General features: G+C 60.2%; 3 protein-coding genes across 3 annotated transcripts in view; 2 read left to right on the plus strand and 1 right to left on the minus strand.

The window, feature by feature from the left end:
* The window catches only part of QRICH2 (glutamine rich 2), a 22,673-nt gene extending 16,410 nt beyond the window's left edge, over positions 1–6,263 (plus strand). Inside the window, exons 13-21 of the mRNA XM_029212417.1 lie at positions 148–312; positions 427–548; positions 1,101–1,166; positions 1,437–1,538; positions 1,965–2,201; positions 2,697–2,844; positions 3,188–3,275; positions 4,045–4,170; positions 5,962–6,263. Of these exons, the coding sequence (XP_029068250.1) occupies positions 148–312; positions 427–548; positions 1,101–1,166; positions 1,437–1,538; positions 1,965–2,201; positions 2,697–2,844; positions 3,188–3,275; positions 4,045–4,170; positions 5,962–6,131 (1,224 nt within the window). The 3' untranslated portion in view covers positions 6,132–6,263. The remainder of the gene's footprint in view (positions 1–147; positions 313–426; positions 549–1,100; positions 1,167–1,436; positions 1,539–1,964; positions 2,202–2,696; positions 2,845–3,187; positions 3,276–4,044; positions 4,171–5,961) is intronic.
* Positions 6,264–7,297: 1,034 nt separating this feature from the next.
* Positions 7,298–9,322, plus strand: LOC114888556. Its single transcript, XM_029210723.1, has 3 exons — positions 7,298–7,630; positions 7,735–7,847; positions 8,518–9,322. Exons 1-3 carry the CDS (start codon positions 7,486–7,488, stop codon positions 9,064–9,066), a joined length of 807 nt encoding a protein of 268 aa, XP_029066556.1. The 5' UTR covers positions 7,298–7,485; the 3' UTR covers positions 9,067–9,322.
* Positions 9,323–9,466: 144 nt separating this feature from the next.
* On the minus strand, positions 9,467–14,284 carry UBALD2 (UBA like domain containing 2). Its single transcript, XM_029213275.1, is given in 4 exon segments — positions 9,467–9,715; positions 9,717–9,845; positions 13,465–13,527; positions 13,915–14,284. Coding segments are annotated over 4 exon segments (501 nt in total). The 5' UTR covers positions 14,035–14,284; the 3' UTR covers positions 9,467–9,526.
* Between the last annotated feature and the right edge of the window lie 1,890 nt (positions 14,285–16,174).

Raw genomic sequence — 16,174 nt, forward strand, 5'->3', positions numbered from 1 at the left:
AAAAAAAAAAAAAAAAAAAAAAAAAGGCTGAGAGAGGAGGCGAGTCCGATGGGGGATGTGGGCTCAGTGCTGGCGCTCCCACTGCAGGGAGTGGGGCCCCCCCGTGGCTCTCTCCCACCTGGGGGGCCTCTTCCTCTCTCTGGGCAGAAAGCCGACAAGAGTGCCCTGGCGGCCAAAGTGAGCCGTGTCCAGTTTGACGCCACCACGGAGCAGCTGAACCACATGATGCAGGAGCTGGTGGCCAGGATGAGCGGGCGGGAGGGGGACTGGCAGAGGATGCTGGACAGGCTCCTGGTGGAGATGGACAACAAGGTGAGGGGTGGGAGGCTCCAGGGCCCCCTGGACTGGGACAACGCCCTCCTCTCCAGGCGCCGCAGGCCCCACCTGCTTCCTCAGAGCTCACCAGGGCCCCACCCTCACCCACAGCTGGACCGCCTGGAGCTGGACCCAGTGAAGCAGTCACTGGAGGATGGCTGGAAATCCTTGCGACTGCAGCTCAAAGAGCGTTCTCCGCTCTACCAGGCGGACGAGGCAGCCACCATGCGGAGGTGAGGCCTGGAAGGGGTGAGGGCAGGCGGGCTGGAGGTGTGCTTAGGGGGAATGGTTGATCTTGCCTGGGACCATCCCGCAGTAGGAGTGACAGAGTTTTAGAGCTTGAAAAGCTCTTCTAGCTCAGGCCAGTTCACATTACAGCTGAGAGAGGGAGGGGAGGGAGGCGTAAGGCTCTCTGGGCACAGGTGGGAGGGGGTCCACAGCCCCCAGAGCTGAGAGCACTCCTGGGGGGCCTGGCCCATGGCAGCCTGAGTCCCAGGATTTCCATTCCTGGCCGCCAGAGGGCTCCCGAGGCTTACGCAGGGCAGTCCTGGGGCGCTTGGGAACCCTGCCGGCTTTGGGTTAGGATAGGTGGGTGCTGGGTGTGTGCCCAGAAGCGGACACGTCTAGGAGCTGGTGAGTCTGGTGGCCTGGGGCCCGTCACCCTGGGCACTGAGCGTCCAGCCTGCCTGGCCCACAGAGCGCTGAGCCCGCTGGGTTCTCTGTCTCCCGCATTCGGGACCCTCTGGGCAGGGCGCTCACCCTGTGTGTGTTCCACCTCCTCACAGGCAGCTCCTGGCACACTTCCACTGCCTCTCATGTGACCGTCCCCTGGAGACGCCTGTGACTGGACAGTGAGTGGCCCCAGCTGGTGGCCACGATGGGGGCGGGCTCGGCAGGGCTGCGTCTCCTGTATCCCAGGCCTGTCTCCACCTCCTGTCGGCTCCTGCTGTCTCACCGTTCACTCCGTACCCCCCCGGCTGCTCCTACCCCGGCCTTCAGCCCCCCACCCCTGCCCGGGCGGGGAGGCTCCTCGGGCAGGTGGAGTGTGGGGAGTGGGCGGGGGGGCTTGGACAATGGGGTTCCTCACACTCCAACCTTCCCTTCGCTCTGTCCCTGCCCAGAGTCATCCCCCTGACTCCTGTGGGCCCAGGCCTGCCCGGGCACCGGTCCATCCGCCCCTACACGGTCTTTGAACTGGAGCAGGTCCGGCAGCAGAGCCGCAAGTACGGGCAGCGGAGGGAGTCCTGTACAGGGCTTTGCAGGGGGGTCTGGAGGGCAAGAGTGGAGGCTCCTCCTCACGCCTGGGGTGGGCAGTAGGGGCGGTGCTGCTAGGGTGCTGACAGAGCTCCCAGCTCCTCCCAGGATGAGAGCCTCAGAGGAGGAGAGCGCCGACCTAGTACCCGCCTGTCTTTGGGTCCCTGCTGGGCATCCTGGGGGGACACTGCCTCTGAGACCCCCCCCATCCCTGCTCATACCGGGCATGTGAGGGAGGGAGGCGGTGGCTCCACCAGTGGGTGGGATTAGTGGGTGGGGGGCGCGTTTCACGCCCTCTGGGGCTCCTGCCCTCCTCCCCGCAGCCTTCCCACCTCCTCCTTGAGGGGAGGATGCCGGGGGCATGGCTCACCCCTCTGCTGCCCCCCCCCCCGCAGCCTGCAGCTGGGCAGCGCTGCCCTCCCCTGGGGCAGCCTGGGGCAGACGGAGCGGGCCGTGGGGCGCCTGCGCAGCATGCACTCCAAGATGCTGACGGACATCGAGAAGGTGCAGATCCACTTCGGGGGCTCCGCCAAGGCCAGCAGCCAGATGATCCGCGAGCTGCTGCGCTCCCAGTGGCTCAGCTGCCCCTGCTACAGACGGTGGGCGGCCGGGCCGGGCCCCCGGGGCAGGCGGTGAGCTTCGGCCCACTCACAGCCCACCCACCACCGAGAGCCTGGCACAGAGCAGGGGGAGTGTGCGTGCGTGTGTGTGAACGTGTGTGAGTGTGAGAGAGCATTGTTCATGTGTATTGTACGAGTGAGAGTGTGTGTGTGTGTGAGAGAGAGATTATGTGTGTGCATGAGGGGTGGGGCCTGTGTGTGGGAGAATGTGTGTATAAAGGTGTATGAGAATGTATGATTGTGTGTGAACGTGTACGTGTATGAATGTGTGAGAGTATGTGTGAATGTGTGTGTGTGAATAGGTGTGTGAACATATGTGTGAATTTATGTGAACACATACGCGTGAGAATGTGTGTGTGTGTGTGTGTGTGGCCTTCAGGGTGGCTGGCCGGGCCATCCTGCTCACTCACCCCCTGCCCTGTCCTGGCTCGAGCGCTGCCCCCTGCCCCACGCTAGGCATGTCCCCGGCCACACCTGCTCCCTGTGACTCCGCTGTCTTCACCGCAGGCTGCCAGATGTGGCCGATCACACCTACGGGAGGTCGCCCCGGAGCTGCGGGGGCAGCCACACCCTCACCTACCCCTACCGCCGCAGCCGCCTGCAGCGCCTGGCACAGGGCCTGTACCCCACCGAGGAGATCCAGATCGCCAGGAAGGTGGGGGGCACTGCCGTGACGCCAGACTCTCAGGTCCCTCTGGAAAAGCCACCAGAAGTCCCCTCCTGGGCCCTCGGCCTCGGGGAGGTTTCTTAGTCAGACCCAGTCCAAGCGTCAGGTTCTTATCCTTTCCTGGGAAGAGGAATGCCAACCCGGCCACCCGCCCACCTGGCACTACCGCCTCCACCACGGGCCCCCCCCTCCCCCTGTGGCTCGGCCCTGGTGCCGCCCAGAGCCCCCTCAAGGGCTCTGAGCACCGTTTGGTGCCGGCCTCAGGCGAGGACCACCCTCTGGGAGGCAGGACGGGAGGGCAGCTCTGAGCGGCACTCGCCCATCTCCACAGCACGACGAGGTGGATATCCTGGGCCTGGACGGACATATCTACAAGGGACGGATGGATACAAGGCTGCCGGACATCCTGAACAAAGACAGTGAGTGTCCAGGTGGCCCAGAGGCCCCTCAGCCTCCTTGCTTGGGTCCCACAGGGTCCATCCAGCTCCTTAAGGCCCTTCTTGTGGCCACCGGGCCCTGACTGCCTTCCGCCACCTCCCTGACTCCAAACGTCCAGGTCTCCAAAAGCCTCCGGGTCAGTGTTTGCAGAAGGGGTACAGCTGTCCAGTCTCAGCCAACTAGCTGGGATGTGGCCCCATCTCTCCTTGCCAGCTTTTATCCTCAGACACCACCCCAGTCTTCCTGCCTAAGCCTCTGTTCCCAGCATCACCGAGGCCAAGTCCTACCCCTTCTTCATAACTCAAAATACCCTCTCCTGAGCCCCCCACCACTTTGTGAATCACCCGTGTCCTGGAATGTCCCCTTCCAGTTAGCCATCCTGAGGTGTGCCATTTGTCACTTCCCACCGGGTCTCACCGCCACGTATGCACCTTTCTAGTTGCCTCCCCTCCCGAACCATAAACCTGGAGTCAGAACTCACCCAGCACCTGGCATGGGGCTGATGTCTGTGGGTGGATATCCGAGTGAGTGAGTGGGTGGATGGATGGATGGACAGACAGATGGCCGGGCAGACATTTCGGTGAATGAAGTGCTTACAAGGGGCATATCCACGAATAAAGATGGAGAAGGACACCAGCTGAGGCTGGCTGTGACCAGCAGCGCTGCAGCCCTCTCCCCATCCCCATGGGTCCCCACAGGGCTCCCACCCGATGTCTCAGCACTGCTCCTCCCCTCCACTGTCTCCATCAGATTCGGGGATAAAGCATAAGGCCAAGCAGTCCCGGCCCCACGTGCACCGGCAGCAGTCACTCAGCGACAGCGGTCAGCTGCCCTCACGGTCCCAGAGCGCTCAGATGCTGGCTGGCAACGACTCAGGTAGCTCCTCTCTGGATGGAGGGTCCTTCCGGGTGGCCTAGGCACTGCCCCTTGCCTCTCCTCCTTGGCCCGCCAGACCCCTTTCCTGCCCATGACTGGTATATACCTTTATTTCCCTGGAGAGAGGAAGGGCCTGGGAGCTGAGGGACAGGATGCAAGGGAGGAGAGAGAAAACCCTTCATTGCTGAGAGCTTGATAATGCGCCAGGTCTGTGGTCAGCTACTGTTACTGCCCCCATTTCACAGAAGAGGAAATAGGGACAGAGTTGCAGCCCAAGCTCTGGCTCCAGGCCCGAGTCCTTCCCCTGCTCACATGTGCCGACTCTCACCTGCCCAGTGAGATGACACCTGCCGACAGCTCACCTGCCCAGTGAGATGACAAACCTGCCAGCGGGGCTGGAGATGCACGTGGATGCGCCTCCTGGGGAGGGGCTTGAGGAGCCCACCCCGGGGCCAGGCTGAGCAGAGCTATAAATAAATGTTTAGGAAAAAGCTTGGGGCCATGCAGCTTCTCTGGTCCTGGCTCAGGAAGGTGGAGTGAGAGGGAGGGGCCGCTGCAGGTCAGATGGCAGACCTCATGCAGCCTGACCATTAGGCCATGGAGCTAAGCCCCCTGGCCTGGAAGGTCCCCCAGAGTCCCTGCTCTTCCCAGAGGGGCTAAATCCTGCCTGAAAGCCAGAGGGCTAAGGGTTCCCTTGGGGTTTGGCTACACATGGGGCCAGAGAGGGACAGTAGCCTGGAGCTAGGAGGCTGGATCACTTCCAGGTGACTCTGAGCACCTCTCCCCCTTCTCTTGACCAGTTCCCTCATCTGTTGATAAAAGGGTGCTGGATTAGGGCTGCTTAGTTAGGCTCCCCCTTGAGAGCCTAAGAAAGGTGCTGACTTTCTTCCCATCAAAAGCTATGCATCCACAATGCTTTGCAGCTACTTCCGGAGGTTCAAGGACCACCCCTACCCCCTGCCCAGGTTAAGAGCCCCAGCTACACACCCCTTCCAGTTCCAGCATTCAGTGAGCGCCTGGAGAAAGCAGAAACAGAATAAGCGGAAACAGAATAAGTGGTGGTCATGTTGCCTCGCCTCTGTTGAGGGTTCCTCACCGGCCAGGCACTGCTGAGGAGCTTTCCACTTACAAACCAGTCTTCATCCTCATGCATTAAGAGGCAGGGACCACTGTTGGTCCCACCTACAGCTGAGAAAGCCGAGGCACAGAGAGGTTAATGTATTTGCACAAGGTCACACAGCTAGGAAGCAGCAGAGCTGGAGTTCAAAGCCAAGCCATCTGGCCCCAGAGCCAGCGCTGGTGACAAAGGGTAAGAGCCTGGGATGGAGGATTCAGCAGTGGACCAACAGCACAGGTCTGTGGCTCTTGGTTCCGAGTTGATTTCTTGGGGGTACTTAGCTTTTTTCTCCCCAGCACTCCACCGTCTACTCCAAGGGCACTTAAAACGTGTGGAAGCAGCAGCAAGAGGGAGGGTAGTGTTAGGGAAAATTCCTGCACCTATTTGTGTCAATATTGCCTAAACAGTCCCTGTATTAAGAGGGAACGTTACCAAAGAGGCAGGCTCTCAGCCCCTGGTGAAAGCTTGTTTATTTTTAACTCAGATTATAAAGGAGTGTGACTTAGGGGCTCGTATAAGGGCTTGCCACCACCCCCCCTCCCCAGCATGATGCCCTAGCTCGGCCTGGCTACTGGGGCTGCTCTCCACTTCCCTGGGCTTCGCGCTAGCTGGGGTGGGCCGCTGGCGGGCGTGGGAGCAAGACAGAGCCAGGTCTGCTCCCTCCTGTCTCGCAGATTCTTCTCTTCAACGGAAAGACAGACCCGTCTCCACCGAGGGGCGCCTCTCCCAGCCGAATACATCTCACCTGCCCAGTGAGATGACAAACCTGCCATCGGGGCTGGAGATGCACGTGGACGCGCCTCCTGGGGAGGGGCTCGAGGAGCCCACCCCGGGGCCAGGCTGAGCAGAGCTATAAATAAATGTTTAGGAGAAAGCTTGGGGCCATGCAGCTTCTCTGGTCCTGGCTCAGGAAGGTGGAGTGAGAGGCAGGGCCGCTGCAGGTCGGATGGCAGACCTCATGCAGCCTGACCATTAGGCCATGGCCCCCAAACAGGTTGAGCTGTTCTCTGAGGGTGCCAGGGCTTCGAGAGGGCTGAGTGTTGGACCCAGGGCCAGGAAGAGGCAGCACAGGCCAGACCCCAGGCTCCGGGGACTGGCGGGCCTGCAAGCGGTCTGCCCTCTCCTGACCCTGGCTGGACCCGGTGCTGTGGCCTTCTCTGGCACCGGCACTGCCTTCCATCTGGGGAGGCTGGCCAGGGCACTCTGGTGAGGTTGGGATGCTTCATGTCTGTGCTTGAGCTGTACCTTGTGTATCTTGGAGCAAAGGTAAGGGTGGCAGCCCTCCTGCTGCTGGCAGGGAGGCTCCTGGCACATCCTGGGGGGGGAGCGGTGCCACCAGCACCTGAGAAGGTTCCTGTTTGCTGTCCTCTGTGGCTTACCCTTGAGTGGCTGCTGCAGACGCAGGAGGGGCGCAGACCCAGGGGCCGCCAGGGCTAGGTCGTGTCCCTATTCCCCTCCCCTCCCCAGGAAGATAGAGCAGAAGTGTGCCTGGCATTTGCCAGGGGGTCTTGAGGCCTGGCCCTTGCCCTGCTTCAGTGTCACCCCAAACAGGCCAGAGGGCTCACTGCCGTCCCCCAAGTCAACTGTAAGGGACAAGCGCGTCCCCAATCAAAGCCCCAGGGACAAGGGAGTGCTGCCCCGCACCCAGACGGGGGCCTCTGCAGTCATGGAAGCAGTTTTCTGCCTTCAGATCTGTTCTCAGCAGCTCCCTCCTCCAAGGTGGGGTTCCCTCCCTCCCCCCACCACCCCCAGTCCCCTCTGACAGGGGAAAGGGATGTCTGGGCCCAGTAAGAGGGCTGCTTCAGGGTGTGAATTGAGGGATGACAGAGTCACACAGGAAAGTGTAGCAGGAAGTAACTGAGGAAAGGGTTTCTCCCTCGTCCCCCTGTGGGCACAGGAGGGTGGAGTTGGCTGGGGGTGTCATGGGTGGGGCAGGCGCTCCCTGCGGGAAGGGGCATCCCCCATCTCTCCCCATCTGCTGAGATCCCGTTCACTGTTGAACGCTGGGGTCCCAGTCGGCACCGCCCACACCCCCGCACCCTTTTCTCTGCAAGGGGGCAGCAGGGCCAGGCCCAGGCCTCCTCTGCTCCTGCCTGAGAAATGTCAGGTCACTGGCTCAGTGTCCCTGCTCTAGAATCCAAATTCACCAGCTTGGAAGGGAGGAGCGGCAGCCAGGCCTCCCCGATGCCCCCGAAAGGATGAGGGGTGACATTCCCCAAGGAGCCCAGGCCACCCCTGCCTCCCCGCACCTGGACCTGCCTGCCTACGCTCACCCAGGCCGCCCAGCACTGACCGCCCACGTGCCCACGAGGGGCCTTCCCCTTCCAGCCTGGGAAAGCACAGGTGGGCAGAGTGAGGGGTGCGGGTGGGAGGAGTCTCACAGGTTTCCAAGGAGGAAACAAAACTGAAACGACAAACCCAGCTTCAAAGTACATGACCACATGCAGAGGGACCAAGGACAGCTGCGTCCCCGGTTCTGCTCCACTCCTGCAGGGGCGGCCCCACAGGTGACCTTGTGAAGACACACGAGGCCCAGGAGCAGCACGGGCTGGCTTGCCAGGTGGGGCCCTTCCCAAGTGTCACTGCACGTTGGGCCTGAACCTCCAGGCCCCGCAGTCCTGATCAACAGCAGTGCCCGGGCTGCTGAGAGAGGGAGGGAACGAGCCCACTCACACATGTTAAAGGGGTTTGTTTTTTACGGGGGGCAGGGGGCTCAGGAGGAATCCCAACCCTGGGGCCAGCCACCCACTCCTCCATTTGGGCGGACAAGCTCCTCACGCACCTGGCCACCTGCGCTGGAGTCTGAGAAGAGCCCAGCTGCCATCACTGCTGCTTCCATTCCAGCGCCTGAAGGCCAGGCGAAGGGGGGAAGGGAAAGGAAGCCAGTCCTCTTGGGGACTCACCCAGTCTCTGTGGCTCCCTGATCGCCTCGGTTGACCTTTGGGACAGGGCCACACAACATGCACATGGGGACAGGTTACCCCAGAGGAGGCTGGGGGCAGGGACAGCAGAGACAGGCTCAGCGGCAAGTGCCTGGGGGAGCAGGCAGAAGCATGGGGCTGCCATTGGGCCCCCAGGCGGGGAGGCAGCTCCCCCACTGCAGGCAAAGACAGGGGCTCTGGGGCTGAGGCCTAGCCTGCGGTGGGCTGCACGAGAGCCAAGGGGAGAGGGTTACCGTAACCAAGCCGGGACCTGTCCTTCCTCTCCTCCCCACGCCCAACCGGATCCAGCCTGTCGCATGGCTCCCTGGCCGGGATGCCCCTTATCAGAGCATCCAGACCCGCCACGTGGCAATGGAGCTGGTCCCCCAACCGCAGCACAGCCGAGAGCCTCACCACCCCTCTGACCAAGGAGCACGCTCTCCACACCAAGGTAAAGAAAGGCACCGCAAACCAGGCAAGTTAGAAAAGTCTCTTTTAAGTTTTAAATTAAAATTTCACCCTGGTGAGATGACTGATTTGGGAGCTAAATCCAAAGGTAAGCTCTCCACTCTGTTGTCCGCGGCTGGGCTGCACGGTGGAAGAGGCAGGGCAGCTACGGGGGTCAAGCCCACTGGCAGAGCCCGGGCCTCTGACCCCAGTTGGCTCTTAAAGTCCCGCACAAGCCCTGCACACCTAGATGGAGACAGGGGTGACACCGGGAGAGGCGACCAGAGCTGGAGAGCCACTGGCTGGGGGTGGGGAGAGCCTCAGGACGGCGAAGAGGGCCCACACCTTCAGCCAGCCGGCGCACCCCTCCTGCCACCATCACGTGGAGTGGAGAGGTGGTGGTCCTTCTGATTCCAGAAGGTGTGGCCTTTGAGAGGAGGCAGCCGGCAGACACCTTGTGACTGCAGGATCACACCACCTGGCTTCCAAGCACCTGCGCCCGGGACCGGGGTGGAGGATGGGGTGCTGGCCCAAGGGGAGGCTTCTCTGGCCCTTCCCCACTGACCCAACACCCGTCAGCCAGCCCCATTCTCACATACATTAGTTACTTTTATATATTCATATATATATTATAGTTATATATTAAAAAGAGAAAAAAAACTTGCCTGAAGAGAAAACTCCTGAAGGACCCAAGTGGCTCAGGAAGTTTACTGTCCCCTCCACCCACAAAAATTCTCTTATAAAATCTTCCAGTGCGATCTTCAGGAAACCCCGCCCACCCCAGCTCCCCCCACCCCGCCCCGGCCCTCCTGTGTCCCCACGACCCTGGACTGCCCCCCAGCTCCAGCCCAGCGCCCGGCGGCACCCAGTCTCATCTCTGGCCATCCATCGCAGCCACGGCTTTCTGCTGGGTGCCCCCCTGCTGTGCTCCAGGCGGCCACGTGGGCTGCGGGTGGTGGAGATGGTGGAAGCTGTGGGCCGTGGGGGAGGAGGGTGGGATCCAGGCGGCCTGGTGGCTGGGCGGGGACGAGGCCCAGAAGGGGCTGAAACTTGCGGGGGGGGGAGCAGGCCACCGCAGTCATGGGGCCGTTGTTGTTCTGCAGGCCCTCGGAGGCGCGAAGCTTGGAGAACATGGCCAGCGCGTCGGGGAAGTTGGGCGGCGTGGCAGGTGTGTTGCTCGGGGTGCACATCTGCTGGGAGAGAACACTGGGGTTGTGAGGGCTGCCTGCACCGCCCCCACCCGCCGCCCCGATCCCAGGCCACTGTCTGCGGGTCTATAGAGCCTTCCCACGGGGCTCACCCACACTGGGCCCTCCTTCCTCCCCGTCTTTCAGTCCATAAGAGGTTTCAGCAGGACAAAAGCACCCCTTGCACCCTGAGCCAATAAAAACAGAAAACCGGGGGCGGACTCCTACAATTTTTGTCAAAACCAAAGAGTGTTTCCTGATGCTTGGGAATGACGCTCTGAGTGTCAGAAGTAGATGGTTAATTCCGGCAGAAGCTAGGGTGTCAGATTGAAGCCAGGACAAGGGAGGCAGCCCAGGACACCGCTGCTGAGCGCCTCACCCTGGGTGAGAAACCAGCTGGCTCCTCAGTAATCCACCCTCAGACGTTCCGAGGTTGTTAGCCAAGGGAAGGCGGCCAGATCCAGGATCTCCCTCCTATGCCAACCCCGGGGAGGCTGCACTTGCTTGGTGCTTGGGTCCGTTCCACATCCACAGCGCCAGCCAGCGGGCCTCGGGGCCTCAGCCTGCGCTCTCTCACTTCTCACCAGGGTGCTAGGTCATTCTGATGGTCCTCTCGGTTACAGATGAGGAAACTGAGGCCCAGAGCTCAGGTCACTGGACCAAAAACACACCGCTGCAGGGCACAAGTTGAGAAGCCCGAATCCCGGGGCTCCCAGGTCTGCAGGCCCAAGCTCTTAACCTCTACCCAGCCCCACTCTGCACTTAAGAGTCAAGTGCAACTTCACGCCTGGGCTCCCCGAGGACAAAAACTGGCGTCTCCCAGCAGGCTGCCCTTGGCCAGATGCTGCCGGTGTCTCGGTCCGCTCAGCCCCTCTCAGCCTGCTTTGCGAGGGCAGCTGCAAACATCCCAGCATCTGCTGTCTTCTGCCACCACCCTGAGCAGGGACCCCAGCCAGGAAGGGCAGGGGCTGGGCTGCTGGGCGGTAACTGGCAGCCTCCCAGCCCTGTGGCGTGGGGGGCGTGGGGGGCGTGGGGGTGCCACCCCCCCGAGCACTTCACCAGGGTGCAGGGAACAGGCGGCAGAGAACAAGGCCTGCCCAAAGCCAGTTCTGACCCCGCAGCAGCTTCTCCCTTTCCCAGGAAGCCACGGGAGCCCTTCTTTGAATTTCTCCTAATTTTAGCCACACCGGCCCCTCCCCCAGGCACAGGGCTCAGGGAGCACGATTCTAGGGCTCCTCACCTTGCTCCCAGGGCTCTGTCCCGGGAGCTTCCACAGCTCTACAATTAAACCCCAGCCCAGAAGGAGGACAGGCCCACGGGAAGGGGGCAAACCCCCTCCGATGAACTGGGCCGGCTCCACATCAGCAGCTGGGGCGCTGCAACCAGCGTCCTCTCCAGGGAGGCCACAGGACCCGGCCTGGCCCCACCCAGACCATTTCCCTGCTCCCTTCACTCCTCCCCGGCCCGCCCCACCCCCCCCAGGGCTGACTTCTCGGCAGCAGGAAACAATGAATGGGGGGTTGGGGGGGACAGGCCAATTGCATCACAGCATCGTGACCGACTTCCCCAGTTCACCGAGCCAGTGGAGCCTGTCTCCTCAGCCACCACCTTGCCCCCCGCCCCCGACAGCGGCAGCGGCCTGGATCCGGGGCAGGCCTGTGCCCACCTGCCTGTGTGAGCTCGGGCAAGTCCCTTAACCTCTCTGGAGTTTCTCTCTACTTCTATAAAACCAGGGGTTTGGACCAGGTCCTGTAAAGGTCCCTCCAGCTCTGCTTCTAATAGCTATGGATGGAGCTTTCCAGCTCTCAAGCACACCCAGCGTCCACTGCACCCTGCTAATGTCCTACTGCTTCGCATCCAGTGTCTTTCTCCTCTTCCCGGCACTTCCCAATCTAACCCAGGAGCCCTCCCTTATCTAGGAAGATGCCTCCGACTGTGTATGTACAGTCATCTATGGGACAACCATTTATCAGCAGCTCTTGGCCTGGGTCACTTCTGGTATTTTTAATCTAACATTTTCCTTTGATTTATATCATCTCTAAGAAAAATTACCAACTCCTTGAGGGCAGGGGTGGCGTTCTCATGGATACACTGATCATAATGTCTGTTAAAAAACCAGCCACAGCCCTTGAGGGAAGCTTCAAAAAGATTACAGTCCCCCAGGATTTGCAGGGAAGGAGCAACAGAACCTAAAAGGACCATTAGTCCCAGCTCTCGGGGGCGAGCCCCTCTGTTCAGGGCAACACAAAGTGGCTGTGCTGGAAGCCTGGGCCTTTTGAAACGACCACAGTTGGTGGAGCAAACCTCAAGGTCCCTTTAGGAGGAGACGGAGGCAAGATGGAGGCAAGCCCCAGGCTCACACCCGAGCTTCCCATGGTCCGGTACAGGGGAGGGTCCCCTGGAGATGAACCCCTCTTGGGTTTACCAAGAGCCCAGCCTCAACTGCCACAGCCCTGCAGCCAGCATAATTCTCATCATATTCGGATGCACTTTTGTTCTTTGATTTATACAAATAGCATATGGGCTATTCCAAGAGAAGAGCTGGTTAAAAGGGTCAAAACAGACCCCTCTCTACTTGTCCTTTGCAACTAGACGAATACAGAGCGCCAAAGACAAGACACAGCAGAGGAACCATTTGCAGCTTCTCCAGGCAAGGCAGCGGCTCTGAGAAGGGAGCCACGGGCAAGGACACCAAAATGCCAAAAATGTGCTCCAGAAGCCATAACAGATCTCCTGGGGAATCATGTTTTACAATCCCTATCTTGAGGCCCTCCCCCCACCAGCAGGGCTAATAGGTAACTAGAGAGGTAGAGAAGGCATTCAATCCTCTAAAGTGAAAGGGATGTCCTATGCCTGTGGAAAGCAGGGCAGGAGGGCAAAGGCCCAGGCCTGGGGCCAGCTTGGAAAAGAGAAGAAAGCAAATCCAGGCCTGAACCACTTCTGTTTCCTGTGTTTTATGTATCTTCACCTACTGAGGTTAAACGCATTCTTGGCTTATCTTGTCAAAAATCTGTAAGTCTTCCACGCTCAGGGTAGGTCTTTTTCCATGAACAGGAAAGAGTGAACATAACTCTCTGGGTAGAGCCCAGCTCCCAGGCCAGGGTGGATTTATCCCTTTCCTGTTCTCTGCAGAGCTGGGTTGTCTGGATGGGGGACTGCCACTCCAACAGCAAGACGGGTGCTCCATATAGACAGACATTCCAGGTCTCAGTCCCCTCGGGGCCCTTCACTCGGCCCGGGTTCCCCCGACGTCTAGTTGTCGTCCGAGCCCCCCTCCCCACTCCCTGCCAGCCGGCTACTCCGCCGGCCACCCTCGCCGCCCTCCTAGCCCCTGGCCCAGGGGGAGCGCCGAGCACAAGGCCTCAGGTCGAACTACAGCAGCCCAGGAGGCCTGACCGCAAAGTTGGGCGAGCCAGCCGGCCCTGGGAGCCGCTCTTTCCTGGAAGACATTTTGGCTCTTTGTTTACATCGCGGCTCGGCGCTCCCCGGCAACATGGCTGTCACCGTCGGCGCCTGACAGCGGCCCCCGGCCCGCACCCTCGGCCGCCCGGGTGGGCTGCGGCCGCGGCGAAGCCGGCCCTCCAGCCCGCCGGCCCTCCCGCCGGAGCCCGGCCACACTTACCATCTGGTGGTGGTGGTGGCTGTTGGGAATGTTGGTTTCTTGGAAAAACGTGCTCAGGGCGGTCTGCGGACAAACATAGCGGCAGGGCGGCGGTTAACGGGGACGGGGCAGGAAGCCCACCGGCCGGCCCTGCCCCACCGGCCGGGCTCATCCGCAGTGTCCGCGGCGCCGCGCTCGGGCCGCCGGGCCCGACCCCTCGGACGGCCGGCCCGCGTCGCTCGAGGGGGCGTCCCCGGGCCGCGCGCGGAGGTACAGGGCGGCAGGGCCCCGCGCCCCACGCGAGACCACGAGGTCGCTGAGCGCCTGACGGGGCGATATAAATAGAGCTTCCCTCCCCCCACCCCCATCCGTGGCGCGCGGCCGGGCGCCCCGGCCTGCGCCTCTGCCCCAGTGCCGGCGGCCGGGGAGCGGGGCCGGCCGGGAGCACTCGCTAGCTCGGCCCGCACGCACCTCGAACTGCCAGTGGGCCGCCTGCAGCAGCTGCTTCGCCTGGTCGGCCGCGCAGCCTGCGGCCAGCACGAACTGGTTGATCATGACCTGGTGCCGCAACTCATCCATGTTCACCGACATGGCTCCGGCCGGCGCCCCCTCCCGGGATCGGCGGCCGCGGGAGGCCGGCCGCCCTCGGCTCGCGCTCGCCGCCGCCCGCGGCCTCCGGACCCTCGCCCGCCCCGCCGCCCGCCGGGCGAGTGTTGTGGTCCGGCTCGCGCGGCCGGCCGACACCACAAACAACAGTGCGGGGCGGGGCCGGGTGTCCCAACGTTCGGGGGCCGCGAGCCGCCGCCGCTGATTGGCCCGCGCCGCTCGGCCGGCGCCCGGCTCCCTGGCGGACGTTCGATTCGAATCCTGCGGCCTGCGGGCCCGCACTGTTTCTCTTTCTGCCTGGCCGCGCCCATTGGCGGACGTCGGCGCCGTGGGGCTCCCCGGTATTGGCCGGACGCTGTGTTTTGGCTCGTCCTGGCTCATGATTGGCCACGGCCCGGCGTCTGGGGAGGAGCCGCGCGCCCTGATTGGTCTCCCTTGGACCTGTTTGAACTCAACTTGAAAACCTTGAGTGCCTGCTGATTGGCCGAGGCCCCTCTGTTTGCTGTTGTAGGCTTGGGGGTGGTGCAGCCAAGTTCATTCATTACTTCATTGAAACTGAACATGCTCAGCTGGAAAAGCAAGACAGAGTGGCTTTGACTCACTTCCTCTGAAAGATGTGGTCATCTCGAGAAACAGAATGATCAAAATAGAAAACAGACAGAGCCTTTGCAGCTGCTCAACTCTCAAAATTGTTTATTTTTTTAAAAACTTTCAAGCTGCTCTACTTTTTTTTTTTTTTTAGCTTTTTATTGAAATGTAACGTACCCCCTTCATGCCTCTTTCCAGCCACTACCCACCCCAAGAGCCCAACAGTCTTTCCCTACGTTTTTAGGACAAAAACTTGGCTCTCTGAAGACGAAAACTACTGTTAATGTACACTATAAATACAAATTGCAAGGGGGAAACGAGACTTTCTCAGACACTAATATTCCAAGCTAAAAAACTGTTTTTCCTTAAATTGATTGGCCTAACTGAAACTTTAATTTGTTTCTATACATGTACCGGCTCTCAACCCTTGACATTTAAAAACAAAGTTTATTTATATGCACTGAGCTTCCATCTTCTGGATTAGGATTTAACCTTCAAGGTTTGTGCTTGGGATTTGTGCGGGTGGGGAAAGAACTAGGAGTTTAAGCATACTGAAGAAAGGCCAGAGAGTTTAGGAAGGTAAACATTGCTAGGAATTCACTGTTAGAATTTCTGTTTCTAAAAAACTTAGTAAGTTCTGGATCTGAAATACCAGTCAAAGAGTATGTAATAATTAGTTAAGAGTCTTCAGAACGGGAGGCTAAGAAGAAAGCAAGCCATGGTTCTATTTTGACTTTGCCTAAAGTGGATTTAAGTCTCCATCTAAGAAAACTTAACCATGTAAAAAAACAGAATATAAATAGGAAAAAGTTACACCCAGTGTTTATGTTCTGATGAAAAACAGCCTCAGGCACTATAATGAGTTTGTCCCATTTAGTCTTTTTGTTTGTTTGTTTGTTGTTTGTTTTGAACGAGCAGGAGTCAGCTTTTTGCCACGGCCAAAAGACCCATTTCTCTTCCCGTAATTGCACTTGGCCACCCCCAAGCGCTCACGGGCTGAGAACTGGAGTGTGACTAGAAAGTCAAGTACAGCTTGCAGCCCTTCCCTTCCAGTAATTGCAAGGTGAAATCAAAAGTGAGTATCCAGGGCTTCCCTGGTGGCGCAGTGGTTGAGAGTCTGCCTGCTGATGCAGGGGACGCGGGTTCGTGCCCCGGTCCGGGAGGATCCCACATGCCGCAGGGCGGCTGGGCCCGTGAGCCATGGCCGCTGGGCCTGCGCCCCATGGCCGCTGGGCCTGCGCGTCCGGAGCCTGTTCTCCGCAACGGGAGAGGCCGCAACAGTAAGAGGCCCGCGTACCGCAAAAAAAAAAAAAAAAAAAAAAAAAAGTGAGTATCCAGCAGCTGCCATTGCCAAGGGGCCTGGCCCACGAGCAGCCCAGAACAAGGAAGTACTGTCACTGTGGGGCTCCAGTTTTCACAAGTACATACAGTTGTCAAGCATGCCAGGGCCATGAGTAGTAGGATCTAACTGGGCAGAGGCGTTTTAGGCTGCAGGAGCCCTTAGGTCTTATTTAAGAAGTTCTCAAGGAAGACAAAG

The sequence above is a fragment of the Monodon monoceros genome, unplaced genomic scaffold (assembly GCF_005190385.1).
Source record: "Monodon monoceros isolate NGI ecotype Baffin Bay Population unplaced genomic scaffold, NGI_Narwhal_1 Super_Scaffold_9, whole genome shotgun sequence".
NCBI lineage: Eukaryota > Metazoa > Chordata > Mammalia > Artiodactyla > Monodontidae > Monodon > Monodon monoceros.